The sequence below is a fragment of the Onychomys torridus genome, chromosome 9 (genome assembly GCF_903995425.1).
Source record: "Onychomys torridus chromosome 9, mOncTor1.1, whole genome shotgun sequence".
Lineage (NCBI taxonomy): Eukaryota > Metazoa > Chordata > Mammalia > Rodentia > Cricetidae > Onychomys > Onychomys torridus.
This window is the reverse complement of record NC_050451.1, coordinates 58,151,038-58,176,449: the sequence shown is the minus strand read 5'-3', so window position 1 is coordinate 58,176,449 and position 25,412 is coordinate 58,151,038. Positions and strand designations below refer to the sequence as shown.

The following is a 25,412-nucleotide window of genomic DNA, read 5'->3' as shown; positions in this document are numbered from 1 at the left end:
CTCAGAGAAGTTTCTAGAAAAACAGGAGACTGGGCTGGTAGTGGGGGGGGGGGGCGGTCTGTGGCTGCCCGCCAGTGTGCCCTCTGGGAAGAGCCTGTGCTTCTGCAGACTTTGGCTTGAGATCAGAAGATGGTAAGCCCTGCCACCCGACCGTGGCGGGCTGGTGCAAAGCCAGTGAAAGGGTAAAGGGGCTGAAAGGAAGCAGCCTTCTCGGTGGAAGATGGGAGGAGAACCCAGCCCCAGAGCGGGGGCCACCCATCGCACTAAGCATTGCTGAGTATCAGAACCCCTGGGGGAGTACAAGATGGCATTTAATGGAACAACTGCTATGGAAGAGACTCCAGGCCCCTGAGTGCATTCCCTGTGGGTGGGTGTGTTTGATCATGCACACAGGAGCCAGAGAAAAACACAGGTTGTCATTCCACAGATGCCAACTTTGGTTGTTGGGTTGTTTTTATTTTTTTAGACAGGATATCTCATTGATGTGGACCTTACCAAGTAGGCTAGGCTGGCTGGCTGGCTGGCCAGTGAGCCTCTGGGATTCACCTGCCTCCACCCAGTTCTGAGGTCACAAGCACAGGCCACTGTGCTCAGCTTCCCCTCAACCACCACCACCACCACATAGGTTCTAGGGACATTACTTGGGTTTTTCTGCCATTTTATCCACTAAGCTACCTCTTCTGCACCTTTATCTACCTCTACAGATGAGGCCAAAAGACACAGAGAGGTTTGCTAGCTAAATACAGAACTGGAGCCTGAACTCAGTCTTGCCTCGCTTTGTGTGCAAGGACTGAGCTGAGATTGCTCGCCATGTGGCCTTCTTGGTCCTCCCCAACAAGAAAAGATCACTCAAATGCATCGTTCACGTTAAGGACTTGTAGGCTAAAATGCAGGCCCTAGATTCACATCCGCATTCTGGGCCTATTTACTCTTAGTTTAGACATAATTCTGACATTCTCTGCTATTAGGTTTCCCATCCTGTCAAGAATTAGAGGGACCATAAGGACACTAATCATCTCTTGACAGCAGCAAGAAGTGACAGATGACAGGAGGAAAATAAATTTTAAAATAATTTTAGCAATCTTGGGTGGTTTCAGGGAAAAGCAAGGAACCTCACAAGTTTCCTTGATCCCTGGGATACCATGGAGCAGTCTGAGAAGGCTCCTGCATTCCTCATAAGTGTGGGTTACAATCTATATTTGCCAAGCAGGCCAGGGTCCAAGAAAACAAATCTCCGCCCTGAGTGGAGTAGCTGGACCTCTTCCAAGGCCTCAGATCTTCTTTCCCCTTTCTGAGACGCCATCCTAGTGATAGGGTCCTATGCTTGTCCTCTGCACCCCAGCAATCAAGAGTTAGGAACATGGTTGGTGGAGATGGGGAGTCCGTAAAAGGGAGGCAAATATGTAAGAGATAGAAAGCCAGATGATCCTATGTGAAGGATCCCCTGCTTTATCATGTCTGTAATAATGGGCGAGGCTGGGACTCTGCTGTATGCAAGCTCGTCAGACTCTGGTGTTCTGTTATAGCAACAGAGATAAGACTAAAATACCCCCCAGCCGTGACGCACCGAGGACAGGTCATTAGAACTCTGGTGGCGGCCTCAGTCATGTAGGACAGCGTAGACAGCACACAGAAGGTGTTAAAAATGGCATTGACTGCTACGCAAAGACAGGCTGGACCAGGAGAGGACTTGTTCCTCCTCAAGCCCCTGCATTAAAGGGGAACACTCCCTCCCAGAGCACAGGCCTTTCTAAGGAGGTGGGAGGAGCATCAGCCAACCTCATAACTAACCCCCACCCACCCCCTCACATACACACACACACCCGCCCACCCCTCAGGGCTAGATTGGTATCCGGCAGGGTTCCAGCCCTATTCATCATTATGGAAATGATTAAGACAAGGACTATTTCAGAAAAGAGGTTTCCTTGGCCCACAGTTCCAGAGGCCGAAAGTCCAAGACTGAGTGGCTTCGCGTCTGTGCCCCCTGATGAGGGTTCCCGTGGTGGATCACAACACAACACAAGAGAGAGAAGGGGAGGGAGGGGAGGCGGAGGAAAGAGAACTGTGGTGAGACAGGAAGTCAGGGGAAGAGCAGGGCCGGACCTGCTCTTTGATAACAACTCACTTTATAAGAGCTCTGTCCCTTCCAAAAGGGATCCCTCCAAGGACCTAGTCACCTCCCAGCAGGTCACACACTTCCCAACAGTTCCATCGCTACGCGTCGACTACACAGGCATCAAACCTCCAGCCCACGAATCTTCAGGGGCCACACCCCATCAGACCACAGCAATGGGTGACTTTTCTTCAGGTCGAGAACAATAAAAGGGGAGGAGGGGAGAACAATATGAAACTAGATGACCTGGGGCTAGCCTGGGTTCATCATTTGCATAACCATTTACATAATCCATGACTAGGGATGGGGCCTCGTGCAGATGGGCCCAATCCTAGACCTGGGAATTTGGTCTTGAAACTGTCCCTCAGGCACTCCCTCTCCATCCTTGAATCTGCCTGTGCTCCCAAAAGGGTGGATGTAGCCTCAGCTGGGCAGAAGCAAACCCACAGAACCCTACCAGAATATGAGCCGGCAGCTCAAAGAAATGAAAGGATCAGCCGTGAGAGAGGACACCGCGGTTTACAGGGATGACACAAACACCTTCGGCAAAGGTCAAATCAAGTTCTTTAGACCCAGCCTAAGAAGACGAAGTCGTATGTGAACTATTTTAGAAATGGGACAGCAACAATGGAAATAAGAAAGTTGGCGCCATAAGTGAACAAGATGCCACTCAGAAGACGACCTTGGAACGGCTCCTTCCATCCTACCTGTGGTCTTACCACATTGTCAGTCAAGGTAATGAGTAAAATGCAAATGTGTCTCTTGACTCCATGCCTGTGTCACTTGAAAGCAGACGACACCAGCTTCCTGGTTCCCCTTTACTTGTTTCCTGAGGTGGATAGAGTGACTATCCCCACTGTTGTGGTGATCAACTGTAAAATTATTTTCATTACTACTTCATCACTTCATAATGTTGTTACTATTATGAATCATGATGTAAATATCTGATAGGCGACCCCAGTGACAGGGTCGCTCAACCCCCCCAAAGGGGTCAAGACCCACAGGTTGAGAACCGCTGCTCTAGGGACACATTTTTGGACACCAGCCCTGAAGCTTAACAGCCATGGCTCAGGGCAAGCCACATCCTGGTTCTCCATATGGAAAGTGGGGATAATAGTAGGACTTGACGGGAGACTAAATGATGACTGGGTTTGGTTGCTGAGACCCCTGGGGGCTGGAGGGCAAGCCTGAATTTGCATACACTGTGGGTGGGGTACAGGTAGGCATTGGACCCTCTGCCTTTCTCGTAACACCAGACACTTTATGAACAGACTGGTGGTATTGAAAAGAGGGCCATGGCCTTTCAGGATTTGGGTGTTATGTCTCTCTGAGGGTGCCTGATGCTCCCAATATTTTACGTGGGAAAAATCAGCTGTGGAGCCAGAAACATTAACAGCAGGATTTATTTATCTGCTGTGTAGAACATGGGGATGAGGCTGTGTTTAGAGGCATAAATTTGAGGCAGGGGCAGAAAGAACTAAACAGCCAGTGTTCTGATCCAAATCTGGGCTTCATCACTCCCCAGCTGTGTGGGCTTGGGCAAGTTGCTTAGCTTCTCCAGACCTCAGTTTCTACATCTGTGAAACAGGGATAATCATGACTCTGAAAAGTAGATGGATTAATATTTCCAGTGTGCTTGGAGCCCTGTCTGGCACATGTCTGTGCCTGCTAAATAAAACAAAATAACCAGGCACAGACGGCAGATAAAAGGCGAGGCATTCCCAAGCAGTATCTCTGAGCCTTAAACGCATGAGTTCTCTTTCATCCCCAACTCCTCACCCCAGAGGCAGCAGTTCCTGCACGGGTCTGTTGAGGAGGGAGTGTAATGAAGGGTTAAACCATGGAGTGCACAGAAAAACAAGTTCCATCTGGTCCCTGGGACAAAGCGACAGCCTGCAAAGCCCCCAGCCCGGGCTCCTGCTCAAAGGACACATTGCTTTTTAAAATTCCAACTTGTGGCTGCCTCAATCCGTTCTCCACACCCAAGAGCTCCCAACAGGATCTGCAAATGGCAGTGACAAGCCATTCCATGGCCTGAGAATAGTCAGAGGAATGTGCCTTTGCAGCTCAACCAGGACTACCTGGTACCCAGCCTCCACCTTGGCCTTTGCTTCAAGGTGCGTACTATCTGCTTGTGCAGAGGAGGAAGGCAAGATGAAGCATATGGGCAAGACCAGGCTTGAGCTAGCAGGACTTTTGTTTACACACTGAACTCGGCAAATGGTTGCTTTGTGACCCACACCCTTTGATGTTCATTGTGCCATTGAGCAAATAACATCACTTGTCACCTACCCCATGTGGTGACCGGAAGCCCATCTTTGGGAGAGGAACAAGAACCATCAAATGCTCCTCGGAGGCTTAGAAGAATCCAGATCAGAGGAACAGGGCCACCGGTCCCTTGAGGCAGCTCTCAACCCAGCGTCTACTGTGGGAGCAAGGGCCCTCCCCATTTGGGAGAAGAAAGGAAACCAGAATGAAACCAGGGCCCCCAGTTTCCATCTCCCCCACCCCCAGGCACGTGTCAGCCTGGAAAATGCTGAATCCTGCGCCTGCTCTAAGCCTGCAGAGCAGGAAAGTAATTCACAAAAAGTTGGGCGATTCAAAGTTACGGTTTCCACAGCAACCAACACTCAGACCATTTGGGTAGCCGAAATCTTTTCTCTTAGCATTCACTTTTTTCCCCCGCCCCAAATAGCATTTTTTCTTTATTATTAAAATAATACTTGCTCACTGGAGAACATATGGAAATTACAGAGAAGTGCACAGAGGAAAATAAAATTCATCCTGAATCCCACCATTCAAAATGATCCAGTGTCAACATTTTGATGTATTCTCTATTTGTCTAGTTTTTTTTTTTTTAATTTGCACTCATAAAAAAATTGGGGCTAGAGTGAAATTACTGTTTTATCATTTGGTTTTCTTTCACTTAAAATATATTGTGAGACTTTTCAATAGCCTTAAATATTCTTTGAGAATGTGATTTTTTTTAATGGCTTGCTGGTATTTTTTTTTCATATGGATAGAGTACATTCACTCTAGCCTGCCTATTATTGAACATTTAGATGGCTTTCATTTTCCCCCTCCTATTTTAAATGACACTACAATGAACATTCTTTACATAAATGTCCATCTGTGGCTGATTAAGTCATCTGACTAGAATAAATTCCTAGAACTAAAATTACTGTCCGTACAGATGAACACGCTAATAATTTGGGTACGCTTTACCAAATCGACTTCCCAAGAAGTTGCAGTAATTTGTACTTTAGCCTGCAATACCCTCTCCACTTTAAGATAAGGATACAAACTGCCATCTGGCTGGTTTTACATCAAGTCTATACCATTTTTAAATTATATTTTAATGTGGGGCTGAGGATGCAGCTCAGGTGGTGGGGTGCTTGCCTAGCATGTTTGAAACTCTGGATTCAGTCCCAAGTACCATACAAAAACCAGGTGTGGTGAGGCATGTCTGTAATCCCAGCACTTGGGAGACAGAAGGATTGGAAGTTCAAGGTCATCTTCAACTACAGACTGAGTCTGAGGCCAGCCTGGGCTACAAGATTCCCTGTCTAAAAAGAAAAAGAAAAAGAAATGCATGTTTTAATTTATATATTCAACTTCCCATATTTTTAATGAACCTTCTTTTTTTTTCCTAGAATCATCTGGCCGCATCCTTTACATTCTTTTCCTATGGAGTACTCATCTCTCTGATACTGATTCACAAGAACACTTACATGTAAAGATAATAAATGTTTGTGTTAGACTTGTATCTCTGCAAGGCACTTTTTGAAGTGCAGATCTTTTTAAATGTTGTCACTCACATCTGTCCTTGCCTTGACTGGAAATCTTCTGATCCCCCTCTTCAGGCAGGCCACCACTCTGACACACTGACATAACCTCAACGCTGCTTTTCTGGTCATTCTGTGTTGGGTTTGGTTTATATCAACTGTTCCAAGCCACCTTGGGTTCAGGCAGGTAGGCAGAGTACACATTTCCCTAAAAGCTCTGAAGCAGGAACCTGGTCAGTTGGCTCAGAGAACACTGCCCGGCACATGCAGGACCCGATCCACCTGCTCCTGCCTGCCTGATCTTGGCCTTGTAGATACCCTCTCTTGGGGACCCTGGAATGTTGCTCATGATTGGAGGAGAAAAGAGCCATTTCATGATCACATTCCAAGCAAGGTACACTTCACATGGTCTTTCCTTTTTTATCTCTCAGCCAGGGAGTGGGAAGGGTGTAGAGAAGGGAACTAGTGTGGGCAAGGTCCTGGGCCCAATCTCCAGCAATGGAGAAAGAAAACAGAAGGGGATAGAGAGACAGAGACAAAGACAGAGAGACACAGAGACAAAGAGAGAGACAGAGAGGGAGAGAAGGAGGGAGGAAGGAGTTGGAGGAAGAAGAAGCAAGGGAAGAAGGGAAAAACAGTAGGAAGGAAAGGAAAGAAAAACTTGGATTTTACTCCCCTGCCACATAGGCTGGCCCTTGCTTTGGTTGTCAGGTTGTAACTTTGCACCAATCACCTGGACAGCTGAGATTATCCACCACTTTGTTACCACCACCACCACCACCACCATCACCACCACCACCACCACCACCATCACCATCATCATCACCACCACCACCACCACCACCACCACCACCACCACCATCACCACCATCACCACCACCACCACCATCACCACCACCACCACCACCACCACCACCACCATCACCACCATCACCACCACCACCACCATCACCACCACCACCACCACCACCACCACCACCACCATCACCACCACCACCATCACCACCACCACCACCATCACCACCACCACCATCACCACCACCACCACCATCACCACCATCACCACCACCATCACCACCACCACCACCACCACCACCACCACCACCATCACCACCACCACCACCATCACCACCACCCCCATCACCACCACCACCACCACCATCACTACCACTACCACCATCACTACCACCACCACCATCATCATCATCTAGACAGAGTCAGTGTCAGACACCAACAGGATCTCTTGAAGTCTTTACTGAGCAGTGAGACCCGGAAGTTGTGCGGTTTTGTCACCCAGGAAGTGTCGGAAGGCTGCTCCACTGCTGTCACCATGCCACATGATGAACACTTCGAATTACACCGTAAATGCTGTGGCTGTTGTTTGGATTACCATGAGAAAAAGAGAAAGTCAGAAGGCCCATGAACATTCAAAGAAGGAGAAAAAGAAAGCAAGAAAGAAAGAGATTGGCCTGCAGGCTAAGCTCTACCATCAACAGCACCAAGTTGAGAAAATACACATGAAGAAGATGATTCAGATGCATGAAGAGAGAGACACCGAATGGGACAGTGATGAGAAGACCCCACAGGGAGCAGTGGCTGCTGGACAGAGAGGAACAGGCCAGAGCAAGAGCACTTTCCAAACCCGTGAAGCGGGGACAAAAAGAGGAGGTGGGAGTGGGAATTCTGCCACACAAAGTCCGAGCCCAAGGAGAAACAGAAGTATTCAAAGTTATTCGAACAGGAAAAGGAAGGAAGAAGGTGTGGACGAGGAGGATTACTAAAGTCTGCCTTATTGGTGATGGTTTTATGAGAAAATCACATAAGTGAGAAAGTTCATTAGGCCAATGGGCCTGAGTGTCAAAAAGGTCCATGTCACGCATCCTGAGCTGAAAGCTACCTTTTTGCCTTCCAGTATTTGGTGTGAAAAAGAATCCATCATCCCCATTATATATAGCTCTGGGTGTGATCGCCACAGGTACAGTTACTGATGTGATTGTGAGCACGTTGGGCCTCCTAACACAAGGAGGCAAGGTCAGTTGGGGGAAAGCCCAAGTCACCAACCATCCCAAAAGTGATGGGTGCATAAATTCAGTCTTTTCGGTTTGACAGGGACTTCAGACAAGTCACTCCAAACCATTACTGAAGACTACAAACTGCTAGGAAAAAACACCTTTGCTGTGACCTTTCTGAATACTACCAGGCAGCTTTACCAGTGTACAGTAAAGAAAAAAGCTGGGCAGTGGTGGCGCACACCTTTAATCTCAGCACTCGTGAGGCAGAGGCAGGTGGATCTCTGTGAGTTTGAGGCCAGACTGGTCTACAAAGTGAGTTCCAGGAAAGGCATCAAAACTACGCAGAGAAACCCTGTCTCGAAAAACCAAAAACCAAAAACCAAAACCCAAAACAAACAAACAAAAACAAAATAAAACCTACAGCAACAAACAAACAAAAGCCTGCCTTTTTTACAAAAAAAAAAAGAAGAAAAGAAAAGACAAGAAAGAAAGAAAGAAAGAAAGAAAGAAAGAAAGAAAGAAAGAAAGAAAAAGGAAGAAAAAACTTCACTGAATCGTATCTATTCAACACATCTGTATTAAGAGTCTGCTGTGTGGCAGAGACGCCCCTCCAGCCTACGGTACTGCAGGGAGGTAAGCAGAAAAAAGGTCCTGCCCTCACAGTGCTTACATTCTAGCTGTGGGGTAGTGTCAGCAACAGAAGACAAATTAGCAAAACCCAGAAATCTTGACGACGATGTTAGGTGCGGGGTGGAAGGTTTCGAATAGGATGAGGAATCAAGATGAGTAAAGGGGACTCTCTGCAAGGTCTCCTTGAGGAGGTGACCTTAAAGCAAAGATCTCAAAGGGAGAGAGCCGTGGAAGTAGTGTGTGTGTGTGTGTGTGTGTGTGTGTGTGTGTGTGTGTAGATCTCAAAGGGAGAGAGCTGTGGAAGTACAGTGTGTGTGTGTGTGTGTGTGTGTGTGTGTAGATCTCAAAGGGAGAGAGCCGTGGAAGTAGTGTGTATGTGCGTGTGCGTGTGCTTGTGTGTGTGTGTGTGTGTGTGTGTGTGTGTGTGTGTGTGTAAAGGTAGAGGTGACTCTCTGGTACAAAGGACCTTAGGAATGCTGGGAAGCCAGCTAGCCAGCTAGGTTAGGTGAGCAAACAGCAGAGTTGAGGGGGGAGGATGCAAGGCCGGGTCAGGTTCCACGGCGTCTGGCAGACCCTGGCAGTGTGGAGGCTTTTACTCAGGAAACGGAAGCATGACAAATTTTGAGCAAAGGTTTGAACTGGTCCGACCATCAGATTTAAGGGCTCCCTCTGATGGCTGGACTGAGAACATGTTGGGCCTTGGGGACAGAGATGGTTGGTGACAAGGAAGCTAGGCGGCAAGCTGCTGTGGCAACAGTCTAGGTCAAAAGAGTGGAGGCCAGTGCTGAGGTATGGAGCACAGAAAGAGACGTAGCCAGCGTCTAGGCCTTTCCCCTGGTGCCCTGGTAGCATCATGGGGGAGATAGAAACACTACACCTGCCGCCCATCCTGGAGTTAAAACTGAGGATGGAACAGGTTTGGGGGGGGGGAGGATGAGATGCTTGGGGTTGGACATACCACATCTGAGGGTCCATTGGTGTGTGGATAAGACCACCCAAGGGAAAGAGAGACAACCAGGCAGGGGGCAGAGAAATGAGTAAGAGAGGGAAGAGGCCAGTCCAGAGAGTACGGGGTCCTGGAAGCCCTCTGTGTCTAGCAAGAGGGAGATGCCCGCTGGGGGAAACGTCCCAGATGGGGCCAAGAAGGATTCCACAGAGGCCTGCCCTCTGGCTCCTAACCTTGAAAGGGATACTCTCAGGCGGGACTCGAAGGTGAGAACAAGGATTCTTAGAGGACTGGGGGATTTGCACAAGATGGAAGAGAGCCAAGCTCCAAGCTCCAAACCTTCCGACAGAGCCGCTGGCTTCTTATTCTCTAGGCTCTAAGCCTCCTCCGTACACTGAGGCAGGCAGCTTTCACGGCTCTCAGTTTCCACTCAGGAAGTCTGTAGGCTGGGGAACCCCAGGCTGAGCAGGGAACCACACACACATTTTTTCCAATATCTTTGTGATCTGGGGTAGGCAGCAGGAGGTAACCTCTTGTTCTTTCCCGTCGGCGGTTTCACCCAGCTAATCAGGAGTTAGAGGCTAGTTAGGGGCATTTTCAATGGAAAGCATTCCATTTCTAGTTATTTGCATTGTCGTAACAGAAGTGCATTTTCGCACACCACTGGTGACAAGAGAGACCCGGCAGGGCCTGGGGCCTAACGCTTCATACCAGACCCACATGGAGGACTCTGTCATTTCACTCATGGGCCCCTCTCCTCCAACTGCAGGGGCCTTCCTGCCTTTGTGGCCCTAACCAGGCATTAGGCTTTGGGTTATCTGGGGAGGGAAGACGGTCACCTATCTCCCCCTGGTGGTGACTCTTCCAATTGCAGCCCCAGACCGAGCAGAAGGCCATCTCCTCCGACCCACAAGCAGGCTGGGGAACTGGACCCCGGGAGCACCTCTGAGTTCTCCTCTCTCATCACACTCTCCTGCTCTAAGTCTAGGTGGAGGGCACACTCCCCTGAGCCCCATGGCCCAGTCCCTCTACATTCCCATGTGACGGAAAGAACATAGGCCTAGACACCTAAATGTCACTCTGTCCCTGCAGACTCCCCAAACAGCAAAGAAATGCAGGGTCCTCAGCTTGCACACACCTCTGCACTGCACCAAGCCTACCCCAGCTGCCCCTTGGTTTAGGCACTTGACATTTCTGGAACATTTTCAATCACATAGCTGTAAAAGGAAGTGACTAGGGCCCGGGGAACCTGGCAATCCGCCTGTATTGCTTTCCTGTCCTGGCTTCTTCCCTCAACCTGGGGAGACATTTGGGCAACTAGGGCCTGAATTCTTTCCATCACTATGGGAAGGGACTGGGCCATGCAGGCTGCGGGGTGGGTGGCGTGCAGTGTGGGGAGCTTCCAGACTCACAGCAGGAGGGTGGCAGCTGGGCCCTGGAGAGCACCCCTCCATGGGGTGGTGCTCGCTCTCCTCACCAGAAAGCAGTAAGGAGTAACATGAGCTCAATTCTGGACTCTCATACTGAGGAAGCTTCCCGTGCCTCGGTCTCCTAGAATCTACTGTCCAAGGTAACACCAGGACTTTAGTGTGGTTCTGTTCATAATGTGCTCAGCTCAGAGCCTGGAAGCATGGAGGAGGGCCAGTAAATACCTCCATCTAAGCATCCAGGCACGGTGGGAATGGAAAGATACAGGGAATAGCAAATGACTTACAAGCCAAGGCATCAGCGCATTGGTCTCCATGTTGTAGGTACTAATGAGACTCAGATGAGGCCTGGAGGCAGCAAGCCAACGGGTACAGAGCTCTAGGTCAATATGCACCCTTTTTGACGGGGTCTTATGCAGGCCAGGCTGCCCTTGAACTCCGTATAACCGAGGATAACTTTGAACTCATCATTCTGTCTCCATTTCCTGAATGCTGGGATTATAGACACACACTACCACATTTATTTTTTTTTTTTCAGTGCTGGGGATAAGACCCAGGACTGATGCGAGGTAAGAACTCCACCAACTGAGTTACACCCCGAGCCCACACTTGCCTTCTCTTGGGGGATCTGGGGAGAATCCCTATGCCCCTCTGGGCCTCAGATTCCCTCAGACAGAGCCCCACACCTGTCTAGCCTGTCTGTGGGGACTGATCTAAGATAAGAAATGTGAAATTATAGTATGGCATGGAGCACACAGAAAAGATTGTCATAACAGAGAAAGTGCTTTGAAAATCATAACGCTTACCCTGTTATTACCAAGGGACAAAACTCCCGGTGGTCTGCACTCTGCTTCGTATTGCAGCATGAATCTCACTTCATGAGAACTACCTATGATCGTGTTTCTTTCCAAGGCGTACAGACATCTCTACTCTGGAGAAGTTTATATTCTCATTGGAGAGACAAAACAAAACCAAACAAACAAAAAGGAGGTCATTGGAACTGGCCCTAGGGGCAGAAGTGGGTGGTCCTCTGGTCACATCAAAGTCTTGGTAGAAATGTCCGTTTAAAGGAAGAGCAATCCTCAGAAGAAAAGCTGAGCCCGGGGGCAGTTAGTTGGCCATTGGCTTGAGCAAAGATAGATGGTATTTTCTGGAGAGGAAGATACTGTTGCCACCTGGAGTTAGGACTCTCAGTGGTAACAGAGGCTCTGCCAATCTGAAAATGATTCCAACTATGTAACACTCTGGAAAAGGCAAATTGGAAACAGTGAAAGGATCAGTGGTTGCCAGGCATGGTGGCGGGAGAAGGGATAAACAGGAAGAGTACAAAGTGTCCTTAGGGTGGCGAGCTTACTCGTCTGGGTTACTCTGTAACAGTGGCTGCATGTCACGAGGAGTCCACAAAACCATGGTGTGTGCAACACCAGCTCTGGAGGACACAGATGGGTATTGACAGCTATGTGCATAGGAGCAGGGGGAGAGCAGGCGCCACTCTGGGTTTTCTGCTTCATTTTACTGCAAATCTAAAACTGATCTAAAATCTAAAGTCCATTCAATCATTTCCTCACTTTCAAAACAGAGGCCCCGAGACCCGTTCAGCCTGCTTATGGTGCCCACAAGGCTGTAATTAGGGTCAGACAGACTTCATGATGCACAATGATCTCCCCCAAAGTGATGGGGCACACTGGTCCCTGCAGAGTGAGAGAAACCTTTAAAGTCAGGGTAACAGACAACCATCCACACGGCACTTCCTCCTGTCACTGTCCCTGCTCAGCTCCTGCCTCCCTTCACCACCAACTGTGCAAGTGTGAACAATAAATAACACCCTGTATCTCTTAAAAATCTGCCAAACCTTTCTCAAAACTCCTCTTTGGACCTACCACCTTCTTTCTCTAGTGAGAGCAACCAACAAGTCTCTGTTGTGGTGGAGATGCATGTGCTCCACCCTCTAAATGGCCGCAACAATGGCTGGACACTCTATAAAGTGTATAAAAAAAAAAAACTCTATATAAAGCCTTTGCTGAAACTCAGCAGACCACTGTGAACAGATCCCAGCCAGTGAAGAGCCCCAGATGCAGACACGTGTTCCTGCCTTTTTTTCTCAACCAGATGCAAACCCACTGAACTCTCTCCTTTCAGGTCCCATGTGCACTTCCATGCATCAGCCCACACAATTGTTCAAAGAGACATTATTTGATCTGAAAAACATCTGCAAATGCTTCCCCAACCCTTGACTGGGAGCCTGGGCTGAGATCAGACATCAGATGCTGTGTTCCTGAGCAAGCACCAGCTGCTGCTTGGGATGGCCGTTTGGGGGACCCTTGGGGTTAGACTCAGGTCTGGCTGGAAGTTCTGCAAGACCTAAAACACTGAGTTCAACAAGAAAGATGTTGGTGGCAGGGTGGAGGGAATAAAGAAAACTATGTAAAAGGTCAAGACCAAGGAGCTTACCAAAGTTGCCACCCTAGAGAAAAACATGGGTCACTAAGCATGTGGTTTATTTTGCTTTTAGCTTTGGAGATGTTTGTTTTTTGAGGCTGGCCTCAAACTCAGTGTGTAGCTGAGGATGACCTTGAGTTTTGATGGGATGGACAGGTATGTGCTACTACCCATGGTTTATGGGGAGCTCTTTTCCCAGATCCACTGTGGATGGTTTTATAGCTTCCACTCAACTTTCAGTGTTTAAGGAGCATGAAACGGTAATGGTGAACATCCTCACTATTCTGAGATGTCTGGGCAGGGGTGTGCTGTCTGCATCCCTTGACCCTGCAATAGTGTCTGGTCTGGCGGGAGTTGCAGAAAGCAAACCTCCACCAAGATTAGTTCCAATAAATAGATGGCTGGATAAACAGAGATGTGGATGGATACATGGGTGGAGTGAAAGAATGGTGGGTTCATGGATAGATGCATGGATCAATGGGTGAACGGCACCCTGAGTCAAGCAGAAATGCTAGGCAATGTTCTCAGGGCAGATTTTAGAGACAAGATTATATATGTGAAAGAGCAACGGGTCTGTCTGCTGTCTAGGGCTACTTAATCTACCTGGCGTCTTTGGGGACTTTTTGGCCCCCTCATCAGCACTTGGCTCTGCTGTGTCCAGAAGTGCCCCCAGCCAATGGATGACCACGTAGCCTAGGCAGAAGTGGGACACAGACAGGTTGGACCACTCGAGCTAAGAAGACAGTGACACCTGAATGAGCAGAGTCTCCAAGATTCATCCCCATCTGTGGCTGATGCTCCCATCTGCCTACCAGATTCAGTTCTGCCTGTTGCTTCTGTGGCCTCACCATCTTGGGCCCCTAGCTCTTGACTCCGACCGCACGGGCATCCCATGGCCTCAGAAAGCTGTCTTTCTCCTCCCTTTTGCCTTTCAGAAGACAAACTGCAAACCACCCCAGTCTCTTGTTGGGATAACACCCAATACAACTCGGTACCATTTACTAAGCTCTGGTTAGGTACTAGGTAATGAGAAAATATCTAGGTGGTCCCCGCATCCTGTCACACTTTATCTTCTGCACTTAGAACTCTGCTCTACAGTGGTACTATTCCCTCTCTTATCTGGGGGAAGACAGGGGACAAGGACACCATGACACACACACACACACACCCCGAGGCTACTGCCTCTCACCTTCTCCTTCACTTCCTTTTCCTTTCTTGTCCTGCCCAACAGCATGAGCATCCCTCGTGTTCTGTGCCCAAAGCCCTTCCCTCATTTCCAAGATCCTTCCCACATCATGTCTATGCCCTGGAGTTGGGGCTCGGCTGGCGGAATTCCAGTATGCAGGGCCCTCACCCCAGAGCTGGTAGCTCCTCCTCTTCCGCTTCCTGGCCTTTGGGAGTTCCTGCCTCGAGTGTGGTCCAGTCAGCTCCAAGGTATATGGAGCCAGTTGAAAGTCTCTTTGTTGACTGCCGCTACTGTCTGTTTTCATGGGAATGTTTCCAATAGAACCAAGCCTTCTCTATTCCCCCAGTCTGGCATTGCTCTACCTACCTGCTCTGTCCTGTCAGATTTAAATACTCCTCCTGTGTGTCTTTGTCTCTCAGCCAACTGACATGAGTAACCAGCCTACTCTACAATACCCACTTCTCATTCTCTCTGCCCTCACGAGGGCCACCAAGGACTCCCTCATGGTTGGCTCCAATGTACTTTCCACCACCTATCTCATCTGGCACCTCTGGCCAGCACCTATTAAGCTTGCCACATCCTTGAGAGGCTGCCTCTATACCAGTGGTTCTCAACCTGTGGGTCGTGACCCCATTGGGGTTCACATATCAGATGTCCTGCATATCAGGTATTTGCATTGTGATTCATGACAGTAGCAGAATTACAATTCTGCAGTAGCAAAGAAGTGATGTTATGGTTGGGGGTCACCACACCATGAGGAACTGTATTAATGGGTCACAGCACCGGGAATGCTGAGAACCACTGGTCTACAAACTTGACCTGGCTCAGGCACCTTGTCCAGTCTTTCTGTCTGACATCAGTCAGACAAGGCTGTGTGTCTGTCTGCAGATCTGTTCCACACACATGGTCCTCAGATGCTGAACAACAGAAGCTGCTACTGCCAGGTGCTGTCCCTGGAGAGCTAAGGCTTCCTTTGTGCCCCTTGCCTGATGGAGGTGACATTCTCAGGATCAGTGTGCACTACTGTGTGCTGGGACTGTGCCCAATGAGACCGCATCCAGGCATGATTATAAACAATGCTGCCTCCGTTCTCCAAAGATCCTGTTTGGAGTGATAAACCAGGTATTCTGCCTCACTCAAACCCACCCGCCCATCTCCCCCAGAAACCTGAGGATTACACCCACGCCACCCTTCTCCTGATATTCCCACAGACACAACACCCTAAGAATACCACTACCGTGACGTCTTACTACATTCCCATGGGGGGTCCTTCAGTTTCCCCTCCCCCACCCTGTGACCTTGCCCTTCAGAAGTTGCTCACAACCCTCAGTTGAAACACGAGAGAGTGGCTTCAAGACAAAATCCTGGCTCCACGTCAGGATCCCGCTGCGTCCCATGCCTCACTTTTCCACGTGGCCAGCTGCTGTCTGTCCCTCACTAGTCAATGCCCACAGGTCCCCTATATCCTTCTGTGTGGCGGCTACCTGTCTGCCTCCTCCACGTATTCTGGAAGCGATGGCGTCGTCTTCTATCTTTAAATCAACATCACTTACATGGTGCTGAGCACACAGCATGTGGATTGCTGTGTGGTCACAGACCCTTGAGCGAATGCCTACAGGCAGCAGTCCCTGTATGCATGTATACTCCCCCTCTGCTTGGAAGGCCTGCTTCCAGACCCTGTAAATCTGTCCCTTCCCCCAGGAGCCACCCTGCCTGGAATTATCCAGGGTTCCTGAAGCCCTGTGTCATTCCCCCAGTGAACTCTTTTGTGACTGTAGCAGGCCCCACACTCCTACTCTGTGTGCAAAGAGAAGGCTGGGATAGGCCTGCGGACCTGAGCCCTCCTATAGGCCGTCTGTGGCTGCCCATGCCTTGTGCCTGTCTCCAGATTGCTAGCCCTTGAGAAATGTGTCTCCACAATGTGAGCAAGGAGGTGGTCCTTAGGAGACGGCCACACAGCCATGCTGCTGCAGACACAGTTGGCAGGCGGATGTGCCTTCTCAGCTCTGGAGAACATTCAGGGTCACTTGCTTTCAGGCTCCTGATTGGAAGTCTAAGGGACAGCAGGACAGAGCACTGTGCCTTTTGTTCTGCTGCTCTAAGGTAGCACATATTCCCCCACTTAAGGGCAACGTGTTCCTTTTGAAAGGATTCCAGCTGCTTAGATTTAAGGTGAAGAATAAGCTTTAGTCAAGACGCTTCTCAGGGCTTTTCAGTTTTCCTTGACTGGAGAACGGGATGCATTTTAAAATGTTGGCCACTTGATGTTTGTTAGAAGGAACTCCAGGGTAGAGAACGCTAGGAGAGAAAAGCATCCACTAACCAGCTTGCTCTTGGCCCTTGGCTCTCAGCCACAGATCACAGGGAGGCATCCTGCTTCCTGAATTCCTTTGCCCTTTGAGGACCCCTGACCTTCTTCTCCAATCCCCTTCCTGTTCTCCATTCCCATTCTTAGCTAGCTCCACCTGGGAAGAGAATCTCTTCCTGTGCCCCTGGTCTCAACAATGCCCAGGACCCCAAACAGCTTAGCTGGCAAGCAGTGGGGCTTACCATTCATAGCTTATACACCAGGTAATGCCTTTATACCTGCCGTCCATTCATTCATCCATCTACCCACCCATTCTCTCACCTATCCATTCATCTGCACATCCATCTGTCCACATGTTCATCCATCCACGTGTCCATCCATCTAACTACTCACTCATATATCTGTCTATCTGTATGTCCATCCATCCAACTACTCACTCATCTATCTGTCCATTTGTACATCCATCCATACACTTGTATGTCCACCCATCTATTTATCCATCCACTCATCTATCCATTCACTTATCCATCACTCATTGATCCATCCATCCATCCATCCATCCATCCATCCATCCATCCATCACTTCTTCATTCACTCCCTCTTACCCAATCGGCCAGTACAGGATCTGCCATGCCAGCAGGGACTGTAGGTAAATCAAGTGTTTTTAAGGCAATTGCTGTGGTGTGAGATAAGGTTGAGCAAGAGAAAGAGCACAGATGCCCTGGTTAGAAGGCAGGGGGTATTTAAAGAGCTTGGAGAAAGACATTATCAGCAAGGATAGAAGTGAGGTTCAGAGCCAACAGTCAGGGAAGGCTTCCTGGAGGAGGAAGCAAGGCCTAAAGATGGGGGAGGCCTGTGCAAAGGTCCAGGGACCTCCATGGGGGCACAGAGGCCTGCCCCATATCTGAGGCACTCTTTCCCAGGCCTCAGAGCTTGCTTGGCAGGGTGGGGGTGGGATCTCCCTGGTCAAGTCCCCTGCTGTCACATTGGTGACTTCAATTCAGCCACTTTGGGAACAAGGTGCTGTTTCTGCTGAGCCACGTGCCAATGCTTGCCTTCTGAGGAAATGCCTTCCTCCTCTATCTGAAGACTCAAGTCCTTCCCACCCCTGCCTGGCTTTTGAGGTACCCTGTTCCAGTAGGACACCTACTTCCTCTCCAGCACTACCTGTCACTCTATGGCTGTCACCTTCAGCTCTTCAAGGAAGCTCCAGTCACCACCGTCTTTAAGGACGATCCCTACTGTCCTTCCCATCCCCTTTCCATTTTCACCAGAGCAACTTGCCTCCAGCACCCGCCCCCCAAGTCCCTCTCAGATCCCTTGGTAGCAACTGACTGCTGGAGCCCAAGGGTTCTAGAGTCGGACATTGGACGGACCTACGTGCTGAGCCTGCCGCTGCCGCTGCCGCTGTCCAGCTTAGCACTGGCTGGATCCCCAGACTTGATGAGAGAACTCAGTGGACCGACGGTGTAAACGCATGAAGTGATCTTGGTGCAAGCTTCACGGTAGCCTGGCTTTACCTTCTCACCAGTCTGTTATGTTTTCAGAAAGTACCAGGTCTACATGAGGACACACCCCTTTTTTTCTTTCTGCCCTCCTTCCACCAACCCTTCTTCCTGCAGGAATCTGGTTTCTCCTTGGTTGTATCAAGTCTCTTTTCTCTCAATCCCACCCTCACCTCCATGCTGACACAGTAGAAGTCACTTCTCTGTTATGTGTCCACATCCCAGCACAATCAAGTTAAACCCAATGAAACCAGACTCTCCTAATTAGCCTTCTGTTCCTCCCAGGAGGGAGACCGGGAGCTTGGCAGTCGACACTTCCATCTAGTGGATCCCTGCTGCAATAGCAACACACAGGGGGAGACTCTTGGGATTAATGAACTAATGAGTCCAAAGGTCCCCTCCTTCCTACAGGAATATATTAGTTTCCACACAACCTTTAAGCTAGTCGTTCTCAACCTATGGGTCATGACCCCTTTGTGGGGCGTCAAATGACCCTTTCACAGGGGTCGCCTAAGACTATGTGCATATCAGATATTTACATTATGATTCACAACAGTAGCAAAATTACAGTTATGAAGCAGCAGTGAAAATAATTTTATGGCTGGAGGTGGGGGGTCACCACAACACGAGGAACTGTAGTAAAGGGTTGCAGCATTAGGAAGGTAGAGAACCACTGCCCTAAGCAATAGCTGCCTGCCTCCTGCAAACCTGGCCCTGGGGGCTCTGCATTGGGGCTCCAAGTTCCCAAGAACAGTGAGCCAAAGGCAATCCAGGACCGCTCTCCCTCAGCCAACCCGATTCACTCACATCCAAGGCAGCAGGAAACTTGACTTTCGGCTGGGGCCATCTTGTGATCTTCTGTCTGTACTGATTGCACTTGGGAACAATTTGGCAGCTGATGTTCCCCAACTCTGGGTAGGAAACTTCAAGGTTCCTGTGGAGAGAAGAAGGCAGCCACTTCATGCCAGAGTTTCCAGCCAATCCTGGGACTCACAAGGCTACAGTCTAGCACCCCTGGGCATGCAGAGTTAAATGGGACTAAATTCTAAATCTGCTGCTAACTAGCTGTGTGACCCAAGAGTGGCCTGATGTCACTGTCCTAGGTCTTCTTGCCTGCACAGGGATAGTGCCTGCTCCATAGGGTTGGTGTAGGGATACGGCATTGGTCAGAGGGCGGAGCAAAGCCTGGCACACTGTGAGTGGCCCAGGAAGAATGTAGTCATCCTTGGTGTGCCCAGAGATTCCTTCCAGGACACCTAACCCATGGACACCCTCAGATATGCGAGTCCCTCAAGAAAATGGTATGATGTCTGCATTAACACACACACACACACACACACACACACACACACACACATATTTCTGTGTAGTCAGATTATCTTTATATTGTTTATGATACACACAAGCAAAATTGCTGTGCAGTAGTGTCCTTGAGGAAATGAAGACAAAAGTCTGCACATGCTCAATACTTCAGCAATGTGTGTGTGTATATGAGTGCATGTGTGTATTTGTGTATATATGTATGTGTATACATGTGTATATATGTTTATGTATATATTGTTTATGTATGCATGTTTTATGAGCATGCATGTGTATATGTATGTATGCATGCATATGTTTATGTGTGTATGTGGTACCCAGGGACTTGTACATACCAGGAAAGCACTCTACCACTGAGCTATACTCCCATAGTCCCTGCCTTTTTTCTTTTTCTTTTTGAGACAGGCTGTCCTTGGGCTCTTGTCTTCCGACCTCAACCTGCTGAGTACTTGGCTTACAAATGTGTGACCACACCTGGATCAGAGGTAATCCTCCCACCCAGACATTTCCATTCATGGTTGGTTGCATCCATAGATGTGAACCCTACCACATCCGTGCAGTTAAAAAAAAAATAGATCGAATTTGACCTATAAGGACACATGAACTTGTCAGAACATTCTTATTACACAAAGAGTAGGCATTGTGGTCCCTAGCCTTTTCTAGTAGCCCAATGCAGCTGAGCTATTCCCAAGATAGATAACGGCCGCCTACGGCAGTCCACCATGCCCTGCGGGGGTCATACCTGGAGGACACTCATGGAGAATATAATTTAAGGATTGTATCTTCAGGAGAATTCCTGCAGAGTAGAGCTGAGAAGAGGCTCAGGGCAGTCTCCTAGTGAGCCCCACATGACCCTTCCAACTCCTTGTCCCCTATCCTTCCAGCAGCTTTGGGCAAAGGCAGCTGAGTCCATGGGTTGCTTTGGTCCAAACATAGAGTGCTTTGGTGAGTGGGCACCCCCACCATCTAGACATGGTCACTGTGGTGCCAGAAGGTGGAAGAATTAGTATGAGTTGACCAAACCAACACTTCAAGAGTGTTATTTGTTTCCATTAACTTTCTGCATGTGGACAGCACTCTTTTTGGATGTTATGATTTAGGCAGTGTTTGAAGACATCTTAGGGAATAGGTTTTTAATGAATTCCCCCCCAAGTGCCTGCCTTGAGGAGATTTCTATCAGGGTCCACAACAGATGCCACAAGCGACTAAGGATACTAATCTGAGAGATATCAGATGAATCTAAGCACACAGAATTCTCTAGTCCATTAACTTTACTCTTCTAAATAAATTCTATCTGCACAGTTTCTTTTCTGTTCTCATACTTAGCTCCTCTCAGTCCCTCCTGCTCTCAGTCCCTTCCGCTGTTCTTTCATCTCTATCTAGTTCTTTCCATCTCCGTCCTCATCTTTGTTCTTCTCCATCCATTCCCCCAGTGCTCTCAGAGAACCAGTATATATACCCAAGCAGTAATTCTTTGGCAAAGTAATGAGAGGCTTGAAGTTTTCAGGGTCACAGAGAGAGGTGGTAAGGACCCACATATAAAGCAATTGTCAGCTTCCATTTACAACCCAAAAGGGGAGTGACTGAAGGGGCGTTCTCTGGTAGGGTCAACTAACGACTAAGATCAATTAGGGAATTTATATGCTCAAACTATGATCTAGAAATGCTAGGTAGAACGTTAGGGGTCAGTAAGTCACAAGAAAGTAAACTGTCCCGGCTGCAGCTGCTTTCTGACAGGGAGGGGGACATATGTTAGGTGGCTAAGCAACCTATGTCAGAGCGTGTAGATTTGGTTAGTAAGAGCACTTTCACTCAGAGCAATTGCTGAGGAGAAAATCTAGGAGTAGCACCTGGCTGAGGAGGAATTAAAACTTAATTTGCACAAGAAAGAAGCTTGGCACCTATTGCCTGTCTGGCCTTGTAGGCAATCTCCTTGGGTCAGCGGGAAGTAACGGCCTTAACTCAGTATCTAGCAAGTGGCTCAAACATCATCCCAGGAATGTGAGCAGTAAATCTCTTAAGTTAGGGTCTGTGTAAATAACCCAGGGTGAAGGTAAGGGGTTGAGGATTTAATTGCTAGTGGTTCTTTTCTCTGTCTGTGAGTGAGATGAGCTGATGTTTATCTATGTGCAGTTCTGTCTTTGGAAAAAGGAATCTTTGCTGAACTACTTTTGTCCGGAGAATGGCCCTGGACAGATGTATGTTAATAAAAAATAAACACAGCTGGGGCCAGTTGTCCAATTACCCCACATGTATAGGGAAAGTTGTGCCCAAGACTGAGATGCAATCATGAGATTACATGTACACATAACATGGAGATGCACAGTAAATGGGGAGAATCATAGCTGTTATTGCACAAGAAGTTTACAACAAGAAACAGCCAGTTCATTCAAAAGGCAGTAATTCCATGACACCTTGTGTGATGCTTTCCTCTAACAGAACCCTTAGTTCTGGTATGATAGGTTGACCTTCTGAACTCTAGTTGTCATTGCTGTATATTCCATGGACTTTTGCTACCAGCAGCTCTCAATAGGTTTTCATTCATTCATTCATTCATTCATTCGTGTTTGTTTGAGACAGTGTTTCCCTGTATAGCCTTGGCTGTCCTGGAACTCACAGGGATTCACTGTCTCTGCCTCTGGAGTGCTGGGATTAAAGGCATGTTTCTTTTTCCTGTATGTCCATAGCAATTCTAAAGGCTCTTTGGCTTACTTCTGCCTGAGGTACTAATCACACTCTCTCACAAAAGAGAAACAGTCTACATGTGGCAGGGACTTGGGAAAAACTGAGGGTCAGAAGGAGGTGAAAACAGAGGGGCCTCCCTGCCCCATAGCAGGTCCCCCGTTTATCCTAGTGGAACTGAAAGGGTTAAACAATTGATGTCAGCAGCTTTGTTTGGTGGATGGGCTCAGAGCCATAGAAACTGCTTGACAGGACCTGCTAGGGGATGGGGTAGCAGCTCCGTGTTCTTGTTGCCCACCCATCTTACCCAGAGGGCACTGTCAGCCCAGTGTGTGAAAGACAGCATGTTACTATGTTACTTCACATAGAAAGATATGCCAAGAAGCATGGGCGGCGGGGGGGGGGGGTGGTGTTTATAAACTTACATACACCTAAGAATGTTTTCCTTTTTTAAAAAAAATTATTTATTTATTTACTATGTATACAGAAGAGGGTGCCAGATCTCATTACAGATGGTTGTGAGCCACCATGTGGGTGCTGGGAATTGAACTCAGGACCTCTGGAAGAGCAGTTGATGCTCTTAACCTCTGAGCTATCTCTCCAGCCCGAATGTTTTCCTTTAATAAGAAAGAACGCGGAGTTGTCTTATGCAGTTCCCTGAGCAAAAGGAGGGGAAATGGACTGAAGTTAAGGAAGAGCCCTAGGCCTGGAGGTAAGGGGGTGCTTCGAAGGGCTGAGATCTTCAGCATGGATTTGGGAGATGCTCCCCATCGTCGGGAGAGTTTACAGGACTATCCACGCACATTTGCTGCAGCCATGGAGGGTACCAAACAAAGTCAGATGGATAACTATAGTTGTTCCAGTTCTGAGACTGAGCCAGATGTTCTGCCAGATGTAGGTAAGGCCTTGCCCTGAAAATCATGCTTAATGATAATTTATCTTCACTTGAAACAGAAATAACATTTCTCCTTCATGGATTCACGCCTCCAACTACTAAGTTCAACATCCCAGAATTTCCCTGCCAGACTCCACAGAGGAGCAAGCACCACCCTCGAGGCTAGAAGCTGAGCTAAGCAGGTCTCGATGGGAGAGATCCAGCATAGAAGAGATTGCTCTGTCTTCTGGGCTGACGTGTCCATGCCATGTCTTCATTTCCAAGGCCACCTCTTACAAAGGTCTTGAGGCTTGGATGAGAAATGCCCCTATAGGCTCATGTGTTTGAACACTTGGTCTCTAGCTGGTGGTTCTGTTTTCTTTCCTAGTTTTCCTTCCGTTGCTGTGGTAAATCAGTGACCAAACCAACTTGGGAGAAGAAAGGGTTTATTTCATCATATACTTGACAGCCCATCGTTGGGGAAGCCGTGGCAGGAACCTAGAGGCAGAGACCACAGAGGAACACTGCTTCCTGACTTGTTTCCATGGCCTTCTCACTCTGCTTTCTTACAGGACCCAGGACCACCTGCCTAGGGGCGGCACTATTCACAGTGGGCTGGGCCCTCCCACGTCAATTAATCAAGTAAATGCCCATAGGCCAGTCTGATGGAGGTTTCTTCTTCTCAGGTAATTTTAGGGTGTGGCAAGTCTCCTCAGCCACCAACAGCCAGAGAGAATGGCAGAAAAGCAGCAACGGAAAGGGAAACCTAGGGAGGCTCAGGAGTCTGGAGAAGCAAAGACTCACATTTCCGATCTATGGGCTGTGAGGAGAGTGCAGAACTCCAGGGGCTGCAGCGGGTGGCAACCCAGAGTGAGGAGCACCTGTGGCTGGGACCACGCTCACTACCTGGCAAAACACACCGGCTTACTGCTTAAAATATAAATAAATAGATAGATAGATAGATAGATAGATAGATAGATAAAAATCGTCTCTGATGATGAGCACGGCTTCTTTTCATTAAAAAGGCCACTTTATTGGAAACCTCAGGGAGGGGGCTTTCTGGGTGAATCTTGATGACTAGCTTTATCTACAGGGTCTTCTCCTCAGCACACTCTCTCCCTCCCCCATCACCCTCTGTCAAAGTGGTCTCCAGGCTTTATGCCTGCTCTCGCAAAAGCTGGCTAAGGCACGGTGCCACTGAGTTCTGGATGCCCACTCCAGGAGGCTGCCCCTTCCCACCCTGCCTGCTCTGTTTACCGGCACAGTGAGACGTCTGCTTTTGGCAAGGGTGTAGGAGCACATTTTTTTCCTTTTCCGGATCCTCCTCCACCTCCTCCACCTCCTCCACCTCCTCCACCTCCTCCACCTCCTCCACTTCCTCCACCTCCTCCACCTCCTCCAGAGGACTCCGATGTTGTCATTGAGAGGCCCAACCATACTGCCGCTGCAAGGAGGCACAGGCACAAGGCCACTGCGCACATCTTCATTGGTGCAGACCCAAGTAACTGCAAGAAAAACAAACAAACTGAAGTGATGCTGTGCATGGGGTTCTTTCCCCCCTTAGGCCCCACTCCAGGATCCTCCTGGTGGGCAGAGCTCCAGCTACATGTACTTTGGGAGGATTGGGGCCTACTCCAAGCTGGACTCTGTTTACTGTCCTGGCTGAGGCCCTTCCCTGGCCGGACACATCTTTGTTGGCACTCTTGTTCTGGCTGCCAGCTCTGAGGAAGAGTGTAGAACATGCCTGGCTGGAAGGTTCAGGGCCGTGCCTTGGGCTTCACGTCGGACTCCAGGCCGGGGAGGGCTGTGGGCTTTAGCTGAGTTATATCCCTCAGCTGTTCTGCTTTATCTCTACCTTCTCTGCTACCTGTCTCCGGGGCCTATGAACCCCCAGAAGGTGGAGATGGTTGGACAGAGCAACCCTGTGGAAAAGGGGCTGCTATGCAGGATGGGGCCACCACCCAGAGACCAATTCTAAAATGTCACCTGGGGACAGAGGGTGTCCGGCTGTACCTTGTGTTGTGCTGATCTCAACACACTCCCCAAATAACAGTATCTGGAGAAGGGGGCCAGGGTAGAGCTTGAAGGTGTGCAGGAAGAGTCTGTCCCAATCTGAGGGAGGTGCGAAGTGGGAGGGATGAGGGATGGATTGGGGGGAAGTGGGGATTCAGGGGAGGTGGGAACT

At 48.9% G+C, this 25,412-nt stretch overlaps 1 protein-coding gene and 1 pseudogene across 1 annotated transcript in view; one reads left to right on the top strand and one right to left on the bottom strand.

Moving 5' to 3' along the window:
- Pebp4 (phosphatidylethanolamine binding protein 4) overlaps positions 1 to 24,714 on the bottom strand; it is a 214,911-nt gene extending 190,197 nt beyond the window's left edge. The window contains exons 1-3 of the mRNA XM_036198524.1: positions 24,594 to 24,714; positions 24,485 to 24,560; positions 19,159 to 19,285 (exon numbers count right to left, since the gene is read on the bottom strand). Of these exons, the coding sequence (XP_036054417.1) occupies positions 19,159 to 19,285; positions 24,485 to 24,560; positions 24,594 to 24,714 (324 nt within the window). The remainder of the gene's footprint in view (positions 1 to 19,158; positions 19,286 to 24,484; positions 24,561 to 24,593) is intronic.
- Positions 7,229 to 8,004, top strand: LOC118591127 (annotated as a pseudogene).
- Positions 24,715 to 25,412: the final 698 nt, after the last annotated feature.